General features: G+C 37.8%; 2 protein-coding genes and 2 pseudogenes across 2 annotated transcripts; 2 read left to right on the forward strand and 2 right to left on the reverse strand.

Moving 5' to 3' along the window:
* The first annotated feature begins 4,058 nt into the window (after positions 1 to 4,058).
* LOC103958927 lies at positions 4,059 to 6,126 on the forward strand (annotated as a pseudogene).
* Positions 6,127 to 6,153: 27 nt separating this feature from the next.
* LOC103957342 (pentatricopeptide repeat-containing protein At1g06143-like) lies at positions 6,154 to 7,677 on the reverse strand. The gene has a single exon (XM_009369498.2). It carries the CDS (start codon positions 7,440 to 7,442, stop codon positions 6,210 to 6,212), a length of 1,233 nt encoding a protein of 410 aa, XP_009367773.2. The 5' UTR covers positions 7,443 to 7,677; the 3' UTR covers positions 6,154 to 6,209.
* A 2,982-nt stretch (positions 7,678 to 10,659) lies between these two features.
* On the forward strand, positions 10,660 to 11,597 carry LOC103957343. Its single transcript, XM_009369499.3, has 2 exons — positions 10,660 to 10,880; positions 11,113 to 11,597. Exons 1-2 carry the CDS (start codon positions 10,706 to 10,708, stop codon positions 11,370 to 11,372), a joined length of 435 nt encoding a protein of 144 aa, XP_009367774.2. The 5' UTR covers positions 10,660 to 10,705; the 3' UTR covers positions 11,373 to 11,597.
* A 912-nt stretch (positions 11,598 to 12,509) lies between these two features.
* Positions 12,510 to 19,967, reverse strand: LOC108868048 (annotated as a pseudogene).
* Between the last annotated feature and the right edge of the window lie 1,230 nt (positions 19,968 to 21,197).

A 21,197-nucleotide genomic window follows, 5' to 3' on the forward strand; every position in this document is an offset into this window, starting at 1 on the left:
ATTACACGCTTTAAATGTATTTATATGCGTAAATTAACAAAAGGAAAGTCAAATATTTGAAGTAAATGAATAATCAATTAAAGCAGTTGAATCCACATAATAAAATCGATCTCTATTGAATTTATATTAAGAATAGAGAAAATAATATTTAATAAACAACTGATTTCAATTATTGCTAGTTCATTGTAAGGTTAAGCCCACCCTTCTCCTTAGTGTAGATAATATCGTTTGTCAAAAAAAAAATCATTTGACAACTAATTTAATTACATTATTATGTGCATGCGAAAAACCTTTTTTTTAACCGGCATTACACACCTTTTAAAATGTTTTGAATGTGTTTAAAAATAGAGAAAATAATATTTAATGAAAAACTGATTAAACCACATTATTGATAGTCTATTGTGAGGTACTAATTATAAAAATAAATAAATAAAAAAATTGGACAAAAAAAATTAATTATTAAAAAACACTGTTAAAATAACAAAAATATCCCTGCCACATTTAATGTATTATTTTGGGTTGCTTTTGAACTTTTTTGTTTTGGGGGCATTTTTGTCCACTTATTTTTGGTGAATTACCATTCACCTTTAAGCTTGGCTTTATATATAGAGATATACAGAGAGAGAGAGAGAGAGAGAGAGAGAGAGATATACATATATATATATATATATAATCTAAAAGTGAACCAATTCCGTCTCCTACATTTAGAAAGATATCAAGCAGCATTCGAAATCTCATGCCCATCTCTTAATTGTAATAATTAGGTAATTGGATTTGAACATAATTAATTCACCTTTCAAACGCGAAGCCATAGGCAACTTATACGCTCTTGCACTAGTGTCAAAATACCCAAACTATTTTGACAAAATAGTCTCAAACGAGTACAATAATCTATATGCATATATATATATATATATATATATATATATGCTTCTTGTTATGCTTTCTTTATGCATACAATTTGGATACAGGTGTTATGATAAAATTTACACATGCAATACAAGCTCTATATGCATAATTGGCTTTGGAAAATTACATGTACTTACTTGATCAAAATGTTAGCAACCTCCAAACTTCGGTGGTTCGACCAAAACATATTACACGCAATAAAATGCATGCATAAACCATATTATATGCAATTATAATAGGTATAGTTTGGGAAACTGTTGGGATTGGAGGCTTATTCCATATTTGGATCATCACCATTATTTAAATTTTATACTTCAATATGTTCAACCATATACCATGGTTGCAATATTCATGGATGATGAAGAAATTTGCTTGCTTAGATCATTAATCAATGGTTCTTGAATCCAACACAACCATTTTTGTATATAATTGAACATGAAGACCAAAATAAAATATCATTACCAAGATCTTATATGCCGATGAACTTCCCCATTGAGCTTGTTGATGTACAGGGATTTCAAAATTTTCTCCAATACAAGATTAGAACAAATGTAAATATATACACAACTTGAAATTATAATTATATATTAGCCATACTTTTACAGAAACAACCAATTGGCCCAGTCTTCGATTTTATCCGTAATGTTTATATTAAACTGGGTAAATATACAGAATAACGTGGGCTTGTGACCCAGATGTGTGGCATTAAAAATGGTGTGGAAGATAAGTGCATTAAGTCGATCTCATTCTCTCCTCGGGAAGGTGCCTTCCTATGTATACGTACACAGCGGAGCCAGCCATATGGGCCTCTTTACTGAGACGGCAGTACCGCCACACCAACAACCTCTTAACCGCGCGGCCTCCATCTTTGATTTTTTTATATTTAACTAACACGTTCAATTTATAGGATCAAAGAAAATAATAGCAAAACACCTTTACACAATAGCACGATATACACATATATGATAGATATATATATATATATATATATATATATCCTTCTCCAAATTCCTATATAATTATAGGATTGATCCACGATTTGCTGCTATTCTTGATAAAGCTTCCCCAGATTCATGCCATAAGATTATTAAAAGATATTCTTGATTAAAACAGAATGGTTATACAACCTATTAATAATCCTCAAATTCCACCGATTAATCCAACACGGTGGTGTTTCCGTGTACATGCCATTATATGCAGGAAACGTTATGCACTTTTCATGGAGGTTCGGCGTGGTGGTGTTGCCGAGTGCAATCACAATTTCCATGTAAGATCAAAATAGCAGTTCATGAAAATATTATATAATCAAACTTCAAACTTAATAGGTCTTAATCATACATAACTAGGGGTTCTGATACCACATGTAAACTTTATGTAGTTATATAATTAAAACACAAATGAAGGAGTTGGCTTACTTGACCATGAAGCGATAGCCATTGGAGACCAAGCGGAGAGGATGAAGGCTGCAGCAACTCCAAAGTCTTCTACAAAGCACCTAGCTGGATACAACCACTTTATGGGAAACGTTTGTTGTATCTCTAGGTTTGCAGAGACCTTAGTATTTATACTAGCTAAGGCATTAAGATTCTGTCCATAAAGAAATCCCAAATTCCACTTTTTTAGCCTACCAGTTAAGTATCATAATCACATATAATCAGCTATAATGCCTCAGCATACTGAGTTGAATTGGACTACAAAGTGCCATAAGTTTCCTAACATTGTGAACCAGTAAACCAACCTTGACAATAACTAAATAAGCTTCACGGGTAACAAAACAATTAAATTAAGGGAGTTTTAACGAAAAACCCGCGGTACTGTTCACTTTAACGAAAAACCACATTTTTACACTAAAAGTGTTAATTCTGGTACTATTCACTTTACCTTTTATTTTGTCCTTATCGTTAAAACTTAAAGTTTTCAAGCCATTTTTATTAATTTTCCTTTAAATTAAATGTCATGCACTTATCATGCGTATCTAAGTATAGATTCGATTGGAATATCACTTATCATGCATATCTAAGTATAGATTAGATTCGATTGGAATATCACTTATGAAGCCATTTTTTCAGTATTTAAGAATAGATTAGATTAGAATATTGCTCATATAAAACTAATGTGTAAAGGTACAAACTTTTCGATGCATATTCGTTAATAGTTACTTCAAGCACTTGAAAAAATAAATACATCAGAAATTTCACAAATTGAAATTACAAATGGGAATTAATATTAGCACTCCAAAAAATTTCATTCTACACTCCTCATAAGTGTATTTATCTTTCTAATTATAGAAAGTTTGAAGTGCCAAATAAATTTTTTAGAATGCTAATAACAATTCTCTTACAAATATGCAGAATATGCTTCACTCAAAGAAGATGAAACAAGTATCATATTGGGAAGAAAATGAAGCAAAGCCGAAAACGTGTCCGATCAACACCATCGTGAAGTGCTTAAGGATCCAACACACTACAAAAGACTGGTGGGCCGTCCAATATACCTTACAGTCACCCAACCTGACATTGTTTATTTTGCGACAAAGGTTGCTCAAGGCTAACCAACTTCCCTATATTGCGACAAAGTTGTCATACACGTTGTAGTGAACCCTATCGTCTTTCATGAATGCACAAAGTATATTGAGATCAATTGTCACATCGCTCGAGAAATTACAAGCTGGACTAATTGCTCATTAATTTCCTTTACGACTACAATTAGTGGACAGTTTTACAAAGTCTTTGGAAAGAGAGAATTTTAATTCTTTCAAGAGCAAGTTGGGATTTCATGACACTCACTCTCGATCTTGAAAGAGAGTGATGGAGATTAACAATCAAATCCCATTATACTAGCCAACAAAATCAAATGCCATGATTCTCAAGCTGATTCTACCAAGTTGATAATTTTAAGGGCCAGGGCCAGTCAGACTCGATCCTCCACTACTCTTGCGTGGTCTTGCCAGGATTGAGAATCGATTGGTCACCCAACAAGTTTTAATTTTTAATTTCAAATAAAAAATTAAAATAAAATAATCCTCCACTACTCTTGCGTGGTCTTGCCAAGGTTGAGAATCGATTGGTTACCAAACACGTTTTAATTTCAATTTCAAATAAAAAATTAAAATAAAATAAGGAGTAAGGATTTGTTAAGGATTTGCAGATCAGCCAGTAAGTAGATGCTCTGTTTGGACAAGGAATATAGAAAGAGGCAAGCTGTTTGTTTGTGTGTTCCCTTTCTTTTTTTTCTTTTTTTTTCTTTGACAAAAAATAAGCGTTTAGCATGTTAAATTATTAAATGGTAAGGAGAAATGGCAATCGAACATGTACTAGGATGCATAGACATTACTAGTTTCGGCCGATGCGGTGAAGTACCATCTGCAAGGAGCCAAGCTGTTTAATTAGTATTATTCTAGAAGGGAGACTTTTCTCTCCATATTATATATGAATATTTGCCAATTATTTACTCCAATTGTTTGCTTCTTTGAATACAGGACATCACAACCCTTCAACCAGCAAACTAAATTCACATGGCAGCTCCGGATTACAGTGCCGAAAAGGAGTTGTACGCATTCGATGACCTCAAAATCGGCGTCAAAGGGCTCGTGGACTCTGGGGTGACCAAGATTCCCAGGATCTTCATCCACCCGCCGGAGAGCCTGAAGAACTCTCAGCCAGAAAATGGCGTTCACCTTCAAATCCCCGTCATTGATCTCAAAGGCTTTAATGAGACTGATGGCGGGCGAGAAGAGATTGTGAATGCCATTAAAGATGCGTGTGAAACGTGGGGTTTCTTTCAGATAGTTAACCATGGCGTTCCACTTGCTGTAATGGAGGAGATGCTGGAAGGTATAAGAAAATTTCACGAGCAGCCCCCGGAGGCTAAGAGGGAGTTGTACTCCCGTGACTATACGCGACATGTGAACTATTATTGCAGCGGAGATCTGAAAGTGCGTGCGAAATCAGCAGCAGACTGAAGAGACACCTTGTCCTTCAAAGCCGTAGATGATCACTGGGACTTTGAAGCACTTCCTCAAGTCTGCAGGTACTTCAATTTTTGCAGCAGTACTAAGAATGTTTTGGGCCTGTTTGGGAATGCTTCTAAAATGGCTAAAAGCATTTTCTGACAGCCTAAAGCGCATTTTCTGGAGAAGCACCTGTCATGCTTTTTCTTCAGGAATTGCTTATAGGCAGAAGTGCTTCTAGAGAAGGATTCCAAACGGGCCATTTCTGTTTCATCGGTCATATATATGTACACACATGTAACATACTATAAACTTGACCTTTATCAAATTCATCACTTTCTGTGTTGCAGAAATGAAGTGAGTGAGTACGTAAAAAACTTGATTAAACTGCAGGATTTGCTATCTGAAATACTGTCAGAAGCGTTAGGGCTCACCACGGATCACCTAGCGCAGATGGGGTGCTTGAAATCTTTCTCGTTATCATGCCACTACTACCCTGTTTGCCCGGAGCCCGATTTGACTCTTGGCACAATCAAACACTCAGACCCCTCCTTTCTCACCTTACTCCTGCAAGACATGATTGGGGGCCTCCAAGTTCTCCATGAAAACCAATGGGTCGATGTGCCGCCGGTGGATGGAGCTTTAGTAGCAAACCTTGGTGACTTTATGCAGGCATGATAATCTGTTGTTAAACATTTTCTTCAATACCTTCTTATCTTATAAGACAAAGAAAAAGATACAGATCTCTCATATTTCATGTGATTGTATGTATCTGCAGCTCGTTACTAATGACAAGTTCAAGAGTGTGGAGCACAGAGTACTCGCCACCCCACTTGTCAAGCCTCGAATATCAGTTGCATCTTTTCTCGTTCCTAGTGTCAAGGACAAACTCAACCCCTACAAGCCAATCAAGGAGCTTCTTTCTGAAACCAATCCACCCAAATACAGAGATACGCTTCACGGAGAATATACTGCGTACTACAGAGTCAATGGACAAAATGGTGGCTCTGCCCTGCCTCATTTTCAACTGCATTGAGTTGAGCCTAGTGACCGTGCAGAGGAAAACACGCCGTTCTGTTCCAAATATCACTTTTGGAATTATGAAAAATGGAACTCCTACAATACATTGCACCAATTACCAAGTTAATAACAAGTTATTCCTGCTGCAATGTTCGCCGGAAGAGCATTTTACGCTCATTTCCTACTGAAGTTTAATGTTCTAGCAATGTGTATGTGTGACTTAATAAAGATTTGAAATTCAAATAAAAAAAGATGAAAAGGATCCGAGTATTACATATTTGAATTCCCATATTTTCCTTTGGATGTCAATTTCGTTTTAAAAACTGCACCGCTATAACTCAGAGTCAAGTTCAGGAACATAAACGTCAAGTTTCAGCTGCACATGTAATTCCACCAGCAATGAGTAAATTTCATCAGAAGCTGAATGAGATTCATCAGATGCTGCGAGCTGATGAACTTTCCTCTCCGTTTCAATCCAACTGGACCCAGGACATCCCTTTTCAACTCCAAGTTCCTTCATGGTTGCTCGAATATCCGCAACTTCTCCCCATCGTTTCGCATCCACACACATGTTCACCGAAAGGTTGGAACACCCAGTATTATTTGGCTCCAACAACATCAATTCCTTGACACAAAATTTAGCAATCTCCAAGTTTTTACGAAGCTCGCAGCCACCTAACAATGCACCCCATATACCAGAGTTCGGTTCAAACTCCATGCTTCTTATCAACCCTAGGGCATTTTCAAGCAGGCCGGCTTTGCTCAACAGATCCACCATGCATCCGTAGTGCTCAACTTCGGGGCGGATGGAATAGTCCTGGATCGTGCTTGAAAATCTCTTGCGGCCTTCTTCTACAAATCCTGCATGAGTGCAGGCACTTAAAACACTTTTTAAAGTAACCCCATTTGGCTTGATCTTCTCTCTCTCTATCTTGCAGAACATTGCTGGTGCTTCATTTGCATATCCGTGAACTCCGAGCCCTTCCATTGCTGCATTCCAGCAGAAAAGGTTCTTATCCCGCAATTTTAAGAAAACCAAAAGAGGCCTCTCCAATGTGCCACACTTAGCATACATGTCAATCAGTGCGGATCCAATATAAACATCGAGATCAAATCTGTTCTCCATTGCGTAAAGATGCCTCTCTTTTCCCAATCCCAAGTCAAGAGCTCCAACATGGGCACAAGCCGAAATAACAGTTGACATGGCGTGGACGAAGAGGTGCAGGCCTGATCGTTGAGAGGTGCAGGCCTTGATCAACCGCGAAAACGTGTAACTGCTAGGCACAACCATGATATTAATGTAACAATTCAAAGCCTGAAATGGGTGGTCGGAATGAACAAAGCCTCTGATCATCACTTTGAAGACGAAAACGTTCAGATTTTCCATTTGGCTGAAGGCTAAAACTGCATAATCTAGGCGGGACAATGTCGAAAAGGCGGTGATGAGTTGGTTCGTAAAGAAAGAATCTTGGATGGCATTGGTCCTGATCATTGAGGCACATACACTTTCTAGCTCTGTTGGAGTCGAACATTGCTTCAATTTTTCAACTACGGATGGCAACATGTGAGAGGCTATTATGCGGGTAACCCAACGAAGAGAGAGACTATTACGTGGGGAAGCCGGACTAGTAACATGTGAGGGGTGTGGACCAGTCGTCCGATTTTTGGACCACAGAAAATCTCTAACAAAGGGGAAATTTTGGTGTCTGACAACAGGATCACGTGTTCGTGCGGATTCAGACACAAAAAATCCTATCCCGTCCCTTGATTTGTCATGACAACTCGAATCTAATGTTTGACAGCCCTGTGCCCGGCACTCCTCCCCCCCCCCCCCCAAAAAAAAACAAAAACCCCTCCTCGCTCTTAGATTGTAAAATGCTATTTATCTCCCCTCTCCTCCCCTCTCTTCGCTCTTAGATTGTAACCCTTCCCCCTTCCCCTCTCTTCGTTCTTAGATTGTAAAATGCTATTTATCTATAGTACCATGACATCATATTAGAGCCAAATTTTAAACATAAAATTTGAATTTGATAGCTTATGTAGCATTTTGACATCTTTTAAAATTTTACTCTTCATCTGGTTTGTCAAATTAAATATTATTTTATTTTATTACACTATTTTCTTTCTTTCTATTTTATTAAACTATTATTTTCTGGATCTCAACCTTTGAAGGCTAATCAGCCACCACTAATGGCCATAAACAAAATGGGACTGTTTTGAACTGAAAAAATTGATGGGTTCTTGTATTCATACTTCACAGGTCGTGGTCTTTTCCTCTTGGGTGCTGCAGATTCAAACCAAGACACTAAATTTTCATCACACCATAAAAACACAAAGAAACCAGCTCTATTTGCTCACCGAAAAACTGATTCAATCCCTTTTTCAGTCTCTCAGCAACCAAACGGAGCATTTGGGGTACCCAGAAAGAAATGAACAAAATCGAGAGCTCAGTGAGCTTATAGCACCACCGGCGGCGGACATGGAAGTGACGGAGGAGCAAGAATTCTGAGGGAAAGGCAATGTCAGCTGAGGAACCACACAAGGCGAGTTCGAGATCGGCGACGAAACTCTCGATTTGGCATCGCTGGTAAATTTGTTGTTGGTTTCTCTGGATTCGAACTTAATCGAATCGATGGCTGTAATTTCTTGCTTTGTCGACCCTTGCAGCTGCCTCTTCATCCCGTACAACACCTCCGCGACCTCTATTCTACCTCGTCCTGATTAGACGCAAATCTGATAAAAAAATTAATTAAAAAAATATTTGACAACAAGGCAGAGCTGCTATTCTATGTCATGTCATATCAAATTTAACTTCTCGATTGGAAAATATTGCAACTGTGTGTTTTGTTACTGTTATTGCTGATTTAGATATTTTGACATCTCTTGTGGAGATGCTCTTAAGGTTGAAATATTACTAGTTATCCAAAGGATTGTGATATCTACACATCCTATTTTACTTCTTACACACCCTTTGAATTTTCGACCTTTGGATTGAATGAATTGAAGAAAATCAACGGACAGAAATTATCAAAAAGTGTGTGAAAAGTAAAATAAGTTGCGTGGATAGCAAATCACTATTCAAATCCTGCATGTGGGGGAATAATTTCGTTGGTTGACCGTTGAATCCTCGTCCCAAAACGCACCCACACTTGCCTTCCGTTGTCTTAGGCTGACCTCTAAACTGCTAATGCGCCACTAATCATAGCAATTACATGAAATTCTTGCTCTTAATGGATAGTCACCTAACTTACGATGACCAGAGTCACTTGTCAGCCAATCGATTTTACTCTTTTACCCCTCCAGTTAACGAGAAAACTTAGAGCATCCCCAATGTTTATTCACGAGGCGTCTATATTTTAAATCTTAATGAGAAATTTCATCTCCAATCTAAGCTGGAATATGAGGCTAAATCTACTACTTGGGCTAGCAACTTCTTTTCTTTGGTATCATAAAATTAGGGCTACATCTAGCCCCATAAAATAGTGGATCCCACGAGAAAAGTAGCAACATATTTGAGCCAAATTCTATCATTCTCCCTCTACTTGTGAAGACACTTATACTCTTATTTTATTTTATTTTCTTACATATTTTGTTCCAAAGATCCTCCTACATTTTGTTTGTATGTTTAATGCTTAAGACATAAAATGAAATAAGTTATTCTACTAAAAAAGCTCACTTTTTTTAATCTAAAAACATTTAGATTTCCCCCTTAAAACTTTAACACATCATATATATTTTTTCCTGACTTAAACCCGTTTATTGGGTTTTAACAAAGAAAATTTCATTAAATTTGCTTTATGACTTGGATTACAAAATTTTATAGTCCTAAAATGCCTCTTATTATGTGATGAAATATTTGGTTGTGTTTGTAATTTATTGCAATTTGGCTAATTGATTGTTTTAAATTTCATAAAAAATTAAAATTTCAAATTGATTTAACGTTCATGAGAATTGGTGGGTGAAATTTTCAAATAAAATTTTTAAAATTGTATGATACTAATTTACCAATTGGTGCTAGGCAAATTGTTGTGTTGTACATGAAAATCAAATTATTTCAAAGAGCAACGGATGAGATTGAGATAAGAGAATCTAATTTAACGAACGGTTCATAAGTGATAAAATCTAACTTTATCACAATTTGAACTTTTTTAGGTTGAAAGGTTCATAAAAAAAATTTAAGATAACACATCCAAAAATCAACTTAAGAAAAGTTTACACAAAAAATTTATCGCATAATCAAATTACTACATAAATAAATATATATAGCCTCATATAGAGCTCGAAAGAAATAGCCTCTCATTAGAAGAGATTCTTTTATAAAGCCCAAAGATTCATCGGAGCTCTAAAATGGACTATATCCACCACTTTTTCATCCCCATATAGAACCCCTCATTGTGGATGCTCTTATGATGTAGGATTGTGCGATCCACACACACCTTTTTTTACCTTCCACATACATCTCTTAACTTTCGATTGTCAGATCAAGTGAATAAAAGTATATCAAAGGATAAAATTAACCATGAGTGTGTAGGAGGTAAAAATAAGTGTGTGGATAGCACCACCCATGATGGAATCTGAAAGTTGGCAATTTTGTAATCTTCCAAATGTGTTTTCAAATTCAGCTTGCGGAATCTGGAAATGTGAAAATGTTGAAATAATTGTATCAAAAGTCTTCACAATATTGCCCACCAAAGAGAAAGAAGCAGTACTAGTCACTTTCACTTTTGATTTCCTATATAAACCCCATAACCCTCTCATGTTTCTCATCACCTTCCCACACATTCAAGTTTATATACCTTTCATAAGAACATTACTGAAGGTGTAACAATGGCTTTGAGTTCTAATACACAAGGGTTCATCCTCCTCCTTGCTGCAGCCTCTCTATTGGCAGTGAGTGACGGCCGAACCATCGTCGTTGGAGGGTCTGAAGGCTGGCGTTTCGGGTTCAACTACACTGATTGGGCTCTCAAAAACAGCCCCTTTTACATAAATGACGAATTAGGTCAGCACTCTCTAACAACTTATGTGCATCAGAACTCTTTCTGCATGAGATGCATGCATTCTTTCATTACAATAGTCAGTACACATGCATACTGTATCGATAATGTGTCAGTTTCAACGTATTATCCATGGCATATCCACAATCAGTTTCTTAAGTAAAGAACAGACGTACATACATCATAGCTCCATTAGTACGTACATGCATGTGTCAATTGTTGTTGTTTATTTTGCAGTGTTCAAGTATGATCCACCGAGCGAGGGAAACTCCGGCTACAGCGTATACCAACAACCGAACCTGTGGAGCTACATAACCTGCGGCTTCAGCAAAGCCAAACTGCTGGCGAGTCCGACACAGGGAGGTGGCGACGGCTTCAAGGTCGCGCTAACTCAGTGGAGGCCTTACTACTTTGCCAGTGGTGAAAACGATGGCAAGAACTGCAAGGATGGGATGATGAAGTTTTTTGCTATCCCACTGCCACGTTGGAATAATTAAACAGAGTCTGAAAACACACAAATAAAAACGTCCGGGAAGAAGAAACGGTATACAAATTCATATATGCACACATACACCAGATTGGTTATGTATTTTTAATAATTTGAAGGGTTTTGAGTCAAATAATTTCCCATGACACTGTACAAGTTACAGGGGAAATGTGTGTAAATAATTTGTCTTTGTTTCTTGATTTTCACATACATAATAAAGATGATTTTATTATAAGTTTGAAATTTCTTTTACATTCCAGTAAAAGAAACCAAAAAAGAAGTTTGGCTCATGAAGAAACAAAGATTGTATGAATAATTTAGAACATTTGTATTGTGAGACTGTAAATTTGAATCATTGATTAGCTATAGGTTGTTTAATTCTTATATGAACGGTTAGTTCATATCCAATATAAATTTAGTAATAAAACATGAAATTCTTGATTCAGCTATGTTATTTGTACTTTAACCTTCTAATTAAGGAGAAAAAAAATTGCCCAGTATTCCTTGACATAATTTTTCCGTTAGTAACAGTATAAATAGCCACCATGTATTGCTATCTTTTATGGTGTCTTGATCCTGAATCAATCGTTTCTACCTTTTTTGGTGAGGATAATTAATGGGTTTAGCAATCCCCGAATGACTTGCAACAACTGACCTCGCAGTACTGTAAGCTGTCTTCTCACCACTACTAAATACTTCAACAAACTTCAAGAATCAAAGGTTACTCAAAACTTTAAAAGGGTAAAATAGTAGAAAACAAAAACATGGTTGAATTTTGATTACTAAATACGTATGTAAATCTTTTCAAATATTTAAATAGTTATATAGAAAACATTTGCATCCTGTGATACTCTATACTATATCTCCAAAAACAAACATGGGAAATAATATTAAACTCGGAATTTCGGATGTAGAAGTACATGTTCTTGGTAGTACTTGTCTATAATGTACAATATGTGGCCCTCTATTACAATTGAGAGAGGAAGTGATCAGAAGATCATCCATACCGAACTTCAGAAAAACGCAAATTACAATATTACTACTACCATAACACTTCCAAGTTTCATGACATAACTAGCATCGTCTCATAGCAACTCTCAAGTGAGGAAGCACAAAGTTACCATCTTATGCCTTCAGACCTATAGTTTTAACATTTCACGTATTCTCCAAAAAGGACTTCTTCGTAAATTGGCGGATTGTCGGATATATGCCCCTTTAACGTCCCGTATGGTTTTTGGAGGTCGCCTGTGCCAATGAAACATCCAATTGATGTAAGGGGCTCCAGTGTCGGTGTCATCAGTACTAGATCTGTGCTCTGCACTCTTGAACTTACCATTAGTAATGATCTGTACAGTAAAATTTCGAGGGATTGATTAGGAACTTAGTACTCTATCACGTACACAGACTATATGCTACATGATGAACCAAAAGCGCTTTACCGTGTGTAAAAATATATGGTGAAAGTTAAAACTAGCTTAACCATATGAGTTACAGTACCTGCAGCATGTCAGATATATTGGCACGCAAAGCTCCCTTCACCGGGTGAACATCAATCCAAAAATTTTGATGAAGTATTGTAGGCCTTCCCTAAGCAAGGTGATGAAGCCCAGAGGTCGGAGTGCTTGTGTCTGCAAGAGTCAAATGGGGCTCCATATATGAAGTAAATGTTATTTGACAAGCAAGCACAACCGATACACTCTAATATAAATGGGTTTACATATAACGATAGTTTTCATCCCTATTAGGTAGTGTGTCGGTAAGTGTGTTAGTTCAATAATTTTATAACCGGAAGAAGCCTAAATATATTCTATTATAGGACTAAGAAAATTAATCCTAATAAGTTGATTAATTAAACATATCTTTTACCATGCTCAGCCGATATGGGATTTGTGTACCTCTCTCGAACTATTAATAGTTGATGAACCACGACTAAGTAGGGTGGCATGTTGGTTATGGCAGTACACACACTAGGTAGGAGTTACGTTATCCAATTTTCTAACAATAATATTGTCTACATTATCACTTTTTCAATCAAAGAAAAAAAAAAGGAGATTCAAACTTGAAATTTTAGAGGTAGAAGTAAATGTTGATCTTGTAAATGTCACATTATTTAGGAAAAGATTAGAAGATCATACACCAAACTTCAGACAAGGAGAATTACAATACTATTAGAGAAGCTCCAGTGTGTGCTGGAGCCCGAGGGACAGGTGAGTGAACAAGGCTAGAGAGCCCGAGTAATCAAGTCCAATGTGTGCTGGCAAGGGAGCCCGAGTAGGCCCGAGCGAGAAGCCAGTGGCGAGTTGCCAGCTCGAGAGCTCGGAGTGAGTTTGATGCAAGGCTGACGTCGCCCTGACGTCAGCCACGCTTTTTCTTCTATTTTGCCTCGGCATCCGTTGGATCTCAACCCACAAACTTGCCAGAGTTTGCTCCGAGGACATGACCAAAAACTGGGCAATGTTTTAGAGAAATTGTAAGGGGTTAAACCTCTAGTTTCGAACTGGAAAAACACCATAAATCTTGTCCCAAGCAACATTAAGACATAATGAAACAAGATTTGCATAGAGAACCTCACCTGGGTTCGAGTTTCAGATCTTGAAGCTCTCAGCTTCAATGGTGGTATACACCGTGATGATCCGATGACGCATGCAATGGTATAGCAAGGATCCTTTAGTCCCAGAGATTAAGGTTTCCTAGTTTTGGAGTTTGATTTGTTTAATTTTCGAAGAGGAAATTGGGTGAGAGCTCTCGGAGCTCTAGAGAGAGTGAGAGTGTAAAGAGAGAGGAACTTCAGAGAAAAATGGAGAGAAATGAGAAAGATGAGTGGAAAGGGAGAGAGTATGGAATGGAGAGGTGCACGGGAAATTCCAAACAATTGCAAAAAATATTATTATTTTATTTACCTGTTGTCAGGGCTATTCAAATGTAGGGGTGGAGATGCAAAAGGTAATTACTGTTTATTAAGAGCAATTACTCTTCATTAGATAGACTAAATAGTGGATAGCCCGGAAAGCCTTTCCCACGGTGGAACTGCTCTTAAGAACCAAAGTGAATACCAGCATAGCAACATAATTATAACTCTTCCAAGTTGGTCTGTGCAACTTTGAGATGTGGAAGCCTGATGTTACCATATCTCTTCTCCCTTCAAAGTTCAAACCTACAGTTGAAACAGTGCATGTATTCTCCAAAACAGACTTTTTCGTGCTTTGGCGGATTGTTTTCAGATATAAGCTCCTTCAGCAGCCCGTATGGTTTTTGGAGGTAGTTGGTGCAAATAAAATATGCAATTGACGTGCGGGGGCTCGACGGTCAATGGCAATACTTTGTGCTCAACACTCTAATTAGTAGTTACCACACCTGCAACATATTAGCAAAATTGGTAATCAGATATCCTTCCACTGGGGTCAAATGGGGTTCATGGCAAACCAGGTAATAGTGGCATGCTAATGACCAAGATTCGAAACGCCTTAGGTTTTCAAGGTAATCACTGGTAAAGCCTAAAGTTGTTGGGGAAAAACTTAAAGTACAGAACTCTAACATAAGTGTTGGAGAATCAACACAAGTAAACAAATTACTTGTATTACACTCACAAAAGATTACAACACAAACTATCAAGGACACACTTGAGAAGCTATGACACTCACTCTTTCTAGAGACACACTCTAGATCACTCACACTCCTACAAGACTATTCTTGCTTCTCACTCTCACTTGGTTGCCTTAATTGATACAAATGGTGTGGATACCTTCTCCTTTTATAGGCAGGGATGGAACCTTGGAGAAACATGGAAACATCATGCTAGAGATATATAGATAATTCTACTAACTTCCTAAGCTAGAATTATCTACACTAATCTTTCATGTTGGTGGAAACCTCACCATTCCTCTAGACTCTTCCACCAACTTGAACTTTGCTAGAATTCTCTAGCATTTGTATGGACCTTTCTTTGTCCATGGGCTAAATCCATCTTGGGCCAAGATTACACTTCAACACAAACACCAATTAGGCTGGTGTTGATCTTCAACAGTCCCCCTCAACACCAGCTCATTCTTTCCTCCATGCCGAGTTGACGACGAAGCTTTTCTTGCTTCACTTTGGCACTGGTTTCCAAGCTTGATATAGCTCCGCTGCAGTGATCTCTTCTCCCAACTTTGAGCCACTCAAGTTCAGCTACTTCTTCTTCTATAGCTACGTTGGCATATTTAGGATTTTACTTCATGATTCTTGTTGACTTCCTTAGTTGTGATTGTGGAGTTGATACTTCTACTTCACTAGGTCTATCTTCTTCTGGTTGTTGATATACGCCAACTTACCAAGGGTTTTGGGACACTACTTGCTCAACACCATCACCATCAAGTGAATCCTCAAACTCATCTAGTCTCGACTGGATTCGAACAGTTTGCACCCCCATCTTTTGTTGCAGCTTATCTTCAATCTCTCTCAAATCAGGCAATGCTTCTTTTTTTGAAAACCACCAAGAAGATGCTTCATCAAACACCATATCTCGTGATGTGTAACACCTTCGAGTTGTAGAATCACAACATTTCCACCCTTTTCTTTGGTTGTCATATCCCACAAAGATACATCGGACTAGCCTTCTTGTCAAACTTGCTATGTAGGTGACTTGGAACAAATATGTAGCACACACAGCCAAATACTCGAAAGTAACTAACTGTAGGTTTCATATCCCATAGTTTTTCAAAGGGTGAGACAAATTCTAACATTGGTTGAGGAAGCCTGTTGATCAAATAAGCTGCAGTTCTCATAGCTTTGGCCCAAAACCTTCCTGGTACATTCTTGGCATGGAGTATACTTCGACATATTTCTGCAAGATGCCGATTCTTTTTTTCAGCTTACGTCATTCTGTTGTGGCGTGTTGGCACATGTGAACTGGTGACGTATTTTACAATCTCGTAGATACTGGGAAAACTCATTCGAGGCATATTCTCCTCCATTATATGTTGGTATGCAACGTATCTTCTTTCCCACTTCTCCTTCGACTATCTCCTTAAACTCTTTAAATTTTGAAAATGTTTCATATTTTTCTTTCATAAAGAAAACCCACACATACCTGAAGAAATCATCAATGAACATCACCATGTACCGCATCCCACTTATCGATGGTTGCTTGACGGGCCCGAAGACATCGGAATGAACCAACTCCAACTGCTCTTTCGCTTTAAACTTCGACTCTTTGTATGGTAGTTGATGTGCTTTACCATACTGGCATCCTGCACAAACCATGTCTGTTCTCACATCAAGCTGAGGTAGCCCCTTAAGCATTAACTTTTTCATCATCACATTTAGCTTGTGATAGCTAACGTGACCCAATCTCATGTGCCATAAATCTGCTATCTCGTTCTTCCTTGTCTTGTCTACGTATGCAGTTTCTACTGACATTACATAGACTGACTGCAATCGTCGTCCCTCCATTGTTGGCGTCCCTAAGATCTTGAGGTGTCAATACACTTTGACATCTCGTGGACTAAACAAGACATAATTTCCTAATGACGTTAGTTGCGGCATTGAAAGAAGATTTTTCTTCATACCTAGAACATGGTAGACATCTTGAAGCGGCACATGGTTAGTGTTGTATCAGGGCTCAATTACTGTCTTACCGATGTAAGCAATCGGTAGCCTCGAGTCGTCGGCCGTCACTACCAAGCAGCCTCCTTTATACTCAGTCAGACTTTCTAACTTTTTCTCATCACCTGTCATATAATTTGAGCAGCTTGAATCCACGATCCAATCATTATGGTAATCAATCATCTCCGAACTTGCTACTATGAGAGCTGACTCTTGCTTCTCCATAGAAACGGATGCTTCAACATCCCATTCTTTCTCCAGGGCTAAAGAAGCAACAACGTCCCAATCATCTTCAATTTTCTTCTCTGAGTTGGTGACGTTACTTTCTGCAGGCCTTTTGAACCAGCAATCTTTCGATATGTGGCCCTTCTTTCCACAATTATAGCACTTGCCCTCAAATCTTTTATTATTCTGGGACTGACCATAGTTGCCGTGATACTTTGGAGCTCCCCCTAGTCGAGAACTCCCTCCTCCTTGATGACCTTTTTCCTTGTCACCATATCTTTTAGATCCACCACCAGCACACTACTTAAAGTTGCCTTTACTTTTGGTGTAGAGCGCTTAGACCCTTCCCATTTGCTTTGCCAAAGCTTCTTGATCAACAAGCAAATTCTCAAACTCAACAAGTGATGGTTGGGTCGGCCATCCTTATACAACGGCAACGAAGCCTCGATATTCGGGTCTCAATCTATGGATAATTTCTCTTTTTTATGCTGGATTCTACAATGGCAGAACTATGATCTAAGAAATTTCACGGCAAGTAGACTTTATCTTGTGGAAATATTCAGTAATCGTCATGTCTCGTTAGGCCACCGATAACAACTCGTTCTCGAGAAGCTGCAATCTTATATCGTTCCTCTTTGAAAATAGTGTGGCGAAGGTCTCCCACGCTTCTTTTGGTGTCTTGGCTTTACATATGTGCTCTAACATGTTATCTTCAACTGTAGTTTTTAAGGTAAACATAGCCTTACCTGCCTTGATCTTCCACTTCCTCAAAGTGCTACTGGTGTCATCTTCCGACTGCGTAACTTCATTATCGCCGATGACATCCCAAAGATATTGGTCTTGTAGGTAAGACTCCATACACGTTGCCCACATGTTGTAATTTTTGTTGTTCAGCTTCTTGATTCCTCCAACAACTTTAAGATCTCTCATTGTGTCAGTAGAACTTCGAACACCAAACAAGATTAGTCAACAATCTTGTGCAGTACTAAACTTCTCACGATTCTTGAAAGCTTCACTAGAGACGGTCCCCGATCGTACCGCTCTGATACCAATTGTTAAGGAAAAACTTAGAGTACGCAACTCTAACACAAGTGTTGGAGAGACAACACAAGTAAACAAATTACTTGTATTACACTCACAAAAGATTACAACACACAAACTATCAAGGACACACTTGAGAAGCTATGACACTCACTCTTTCTAGAGACACACTCTAGATCACTCACACTCCTACAAGACTATTCTTGCTTCTCACCCTCACTTGGTTGCCTTAATTGATACAAATGGTGTGGATGCCTTCTCCTTTTATAGGCATGGATGGAACCTTGGAGAACACCATGCTAGAGATATCTAGATAATTCCACTAACTTCCTAAGCTAGAATTATCTACACTAATCTTGCATGTTGGTGGAAACCTCACCATTCTTCTAAACTCTTCCACCAACTTGAACTTTGCTAGAATTCTCTAGCATGTGTATGGATCTTTCTTTGTCCATGGGTTGGATCCATCTTGGACCATTACACTTCAACACAAACACCAATTGGGTTGGTGTTGATCTTCAACAAAAGCTTCTGAAAATAATTCAGATAGCTTCTCCTTCTCCTTCTCCTTCTCCTTCACTTGAATGATGTGTTTCATATACTAGCGTATTTCTGCTCTACTAAGCATTTAAATGACTTTCAAAGTGAGCTCAAGTTTGAATTATTAAAAAAAAAGAATAACATTAGAAGTCAACGTACAAAATTCTGGTAAGCAAATTTGGTGAGTGTAGCATTACTCGTTTACTTGTAAACTTCAGGGATTTCTTCAAAGCTACCCTCATATTCGAGGGCCTTGCATGACAAGTATCGCTCCAATCACCTGGAATATTTTGTTCTGCATTGCTGAAGAAGTTGGCCTTCTTTGTGAAATCATGCGAATACCACTTCTCCTTGGCTTCCTGGGGCTACTCATGAAACCGCCGTACACCTTTCAGTACATCATCCATGACATCGAGTGGAATTGGATGGTTGACAATCTGAAAGAAACCCCATTCTTCAGATGCTTTTCGGAGGCTCATTGATGATTTTACTTCGCCTTTCGCTGTTCTCAACATTTTTGAGATCAATGACAGGAACTTGCAGGTCGTGAATGCCAGTTGTTTTGGATTGGGGATGGTAGACAAAGACGATTAGTTTTGATTAAACGAAGACAATTAGTTTTGATTAATTCGAATCTTTACAGGTAAAAGAAATTAAGGAAAACAAGTAATACTACAAACAGAAAAGAAGGCATAAAAAAGCATTGTTCGGCCGACTACTTCAACTGACTATAGAGGTGTCTAGCTAGCTGCTCTCATGTTAAATACGTGGATTCAATAATTAATATTTATCTATCTTATGTAGTGAGTTCATTACAATTAAGTTATCAATTATGTCTTCCACACCTATATTTATAACATGTGATTAATTAGTAATATAAAGTTACAATATGAGAGTCACTCTAAAAATTCGAAATAAGTAATTATAATACGTGAATTAATAATACTATATGTTGGTGTACCCGCCGTACTAAAAACTTTTTCAATCAAATACTCATATTACAAGTGTGATTAGTAACATCTGCACATAGAAATGTGACCGTTGGTCTTGAAAACTTCTCAATTAAAGAGGATTCTATTTCATATGGTTTCCTTTTCAATTCAAATACCTTATGGTTTCCTTTCATATTGATGAAGGGTTGGTGATGACAAGTTATCGTTACAAATTAATATGACCCCGCCCATTGGTGCAGAAGCCATCGGAAAACTCACATCATTAGCCTCTCCGGTGGATTGTAGATCAGATGGAGAGAGGAGAGCGAAAGGGAACAAACTCGGAGAGACGGGGAAGTTAAAGTTATGTTTGGGTGAGGGATGCTATGTCCCAAGGTATTGCCAATTAATTAATATTGGATGGATCACAAAATGTGAGATATTTATGGATCACCGAAGATGAAGGTCACTTCGAAGAAATTTATGAAATCTACATGGTGAGCCATAACTTCTGAAGGTCACTTCCAAGAAATCACAGAACATGGGATTTGTGTACCTTACAAAAGAGGTTTTACCAAAAAACCGATTGACTATATGAGACTAGCCTAACTTACTCATAAGTCCATGCAAAATTCCATCTCTCATCAATATGAGATTTATTCTCCTCAATCGGACTATTAATACTGATGAATGTTCGTGTACAACCAAATTAGAGGTAGGTGATGACATATTGAGGTGAAAAGCTTGATGTTAAGCCATAGCCATGATACTAAGTATGAAAATAGCTAATTTAGTGCATATTTTGGTATGAAACATTCCTGTTGACTTGCTGTTCTAACTCTACAAAGTCGAACGTTCCTGCAATTTTATCAACTATGGATGATGTATGGGATTCTGATGAATGTTTTTGTTGAAGAAGATTTGGGTTTGAAAAACGGTTAAAGTTGGTCGAAAATTTCATAGATGTCCCTTTGAAAAATAATCGTCCCCATAGTAGAAAATATCCAGCTCCCTAGTGATTAAGTAACCAACTAAAGGGTTTAAGCCAGTTGAGGTTTTGTCCAACTTTTGAGAATTTAAAATTGCCTAGGTTAGTTGATCATGGCAGTTTGGGACCTGGCTTTTCTGCCCTCCCAGTTCCCATACTCTCATCCCCTTCTATTTGTGCGGTCACGGTTAAGCCACGTCAATATTTTATATTGATTTTTTTATAGAGATAATAAGATAAAAAGTAATATATGGAAGTGTATAGGAACTTGAAGGGGAGAGAAGTCAAGTCCGGCAATTTATCTATTCCCTTACACCCTATGATGGGAGTTAGGTTATTTTACTTTTAGCCGCACTCTTGATTAAGTGTTTTCCTAGATGATCGTACGTTGATGCGAGAATTATACGCACACAAATTAAACCCTCTTTTTGACAATTGTAGTATGGATGTAAGTAGGGATCGTTCTGGACCGGGGATTAGGAGGGATTGTTAATCTCTTGGAAAATGACTCAAAAACGTAAAAACA

This window comes from the organism of the source record quoted next, unplaced genomic scaffold, assembly GCF_019419815.1.
Source record: "Pyrus x bretschneideri cultivar Hongxiangsu unplaced genomic scaffold, Pyrus_bretschneideri_v1 Contig7, whole genome shotgun sequence".
Classification (NCBI taxonomy): domain Eukaryota; kingdom Viridiplantae; phylum Streptophyta; class Magnoliopsida; order Rosales; family Rosaceae; genus Pyrus; species Pyrus x bretschneideri.

What these genes read in the sequence shown, in the direction of transcription:
- LOC103957342 (XM_009369498.2), bottom strand. Translation starts at nt 7,442, where the DNA reads ATGTTGCCATCCGTAGTTGAAAAATTGAAGCAATGTTCGACTCCAACA.
- LOC103957343 (XM_009369499.3), top strand. Translation starts at nt 10,706, where the DNA reads ATGGCTTTGAGTTCTAATACACAAGGGTTCATCCTCCTCCTTGCTGCA. An exon ending in TTACATAAATGACGAATTAG is followed by an intron (nt 10,881 to 11,112) that starts GTCAGCACTCTC and finishes TTTATTTTGCAG; the next exon opens with TGTTCAAGTATGATCCACCG.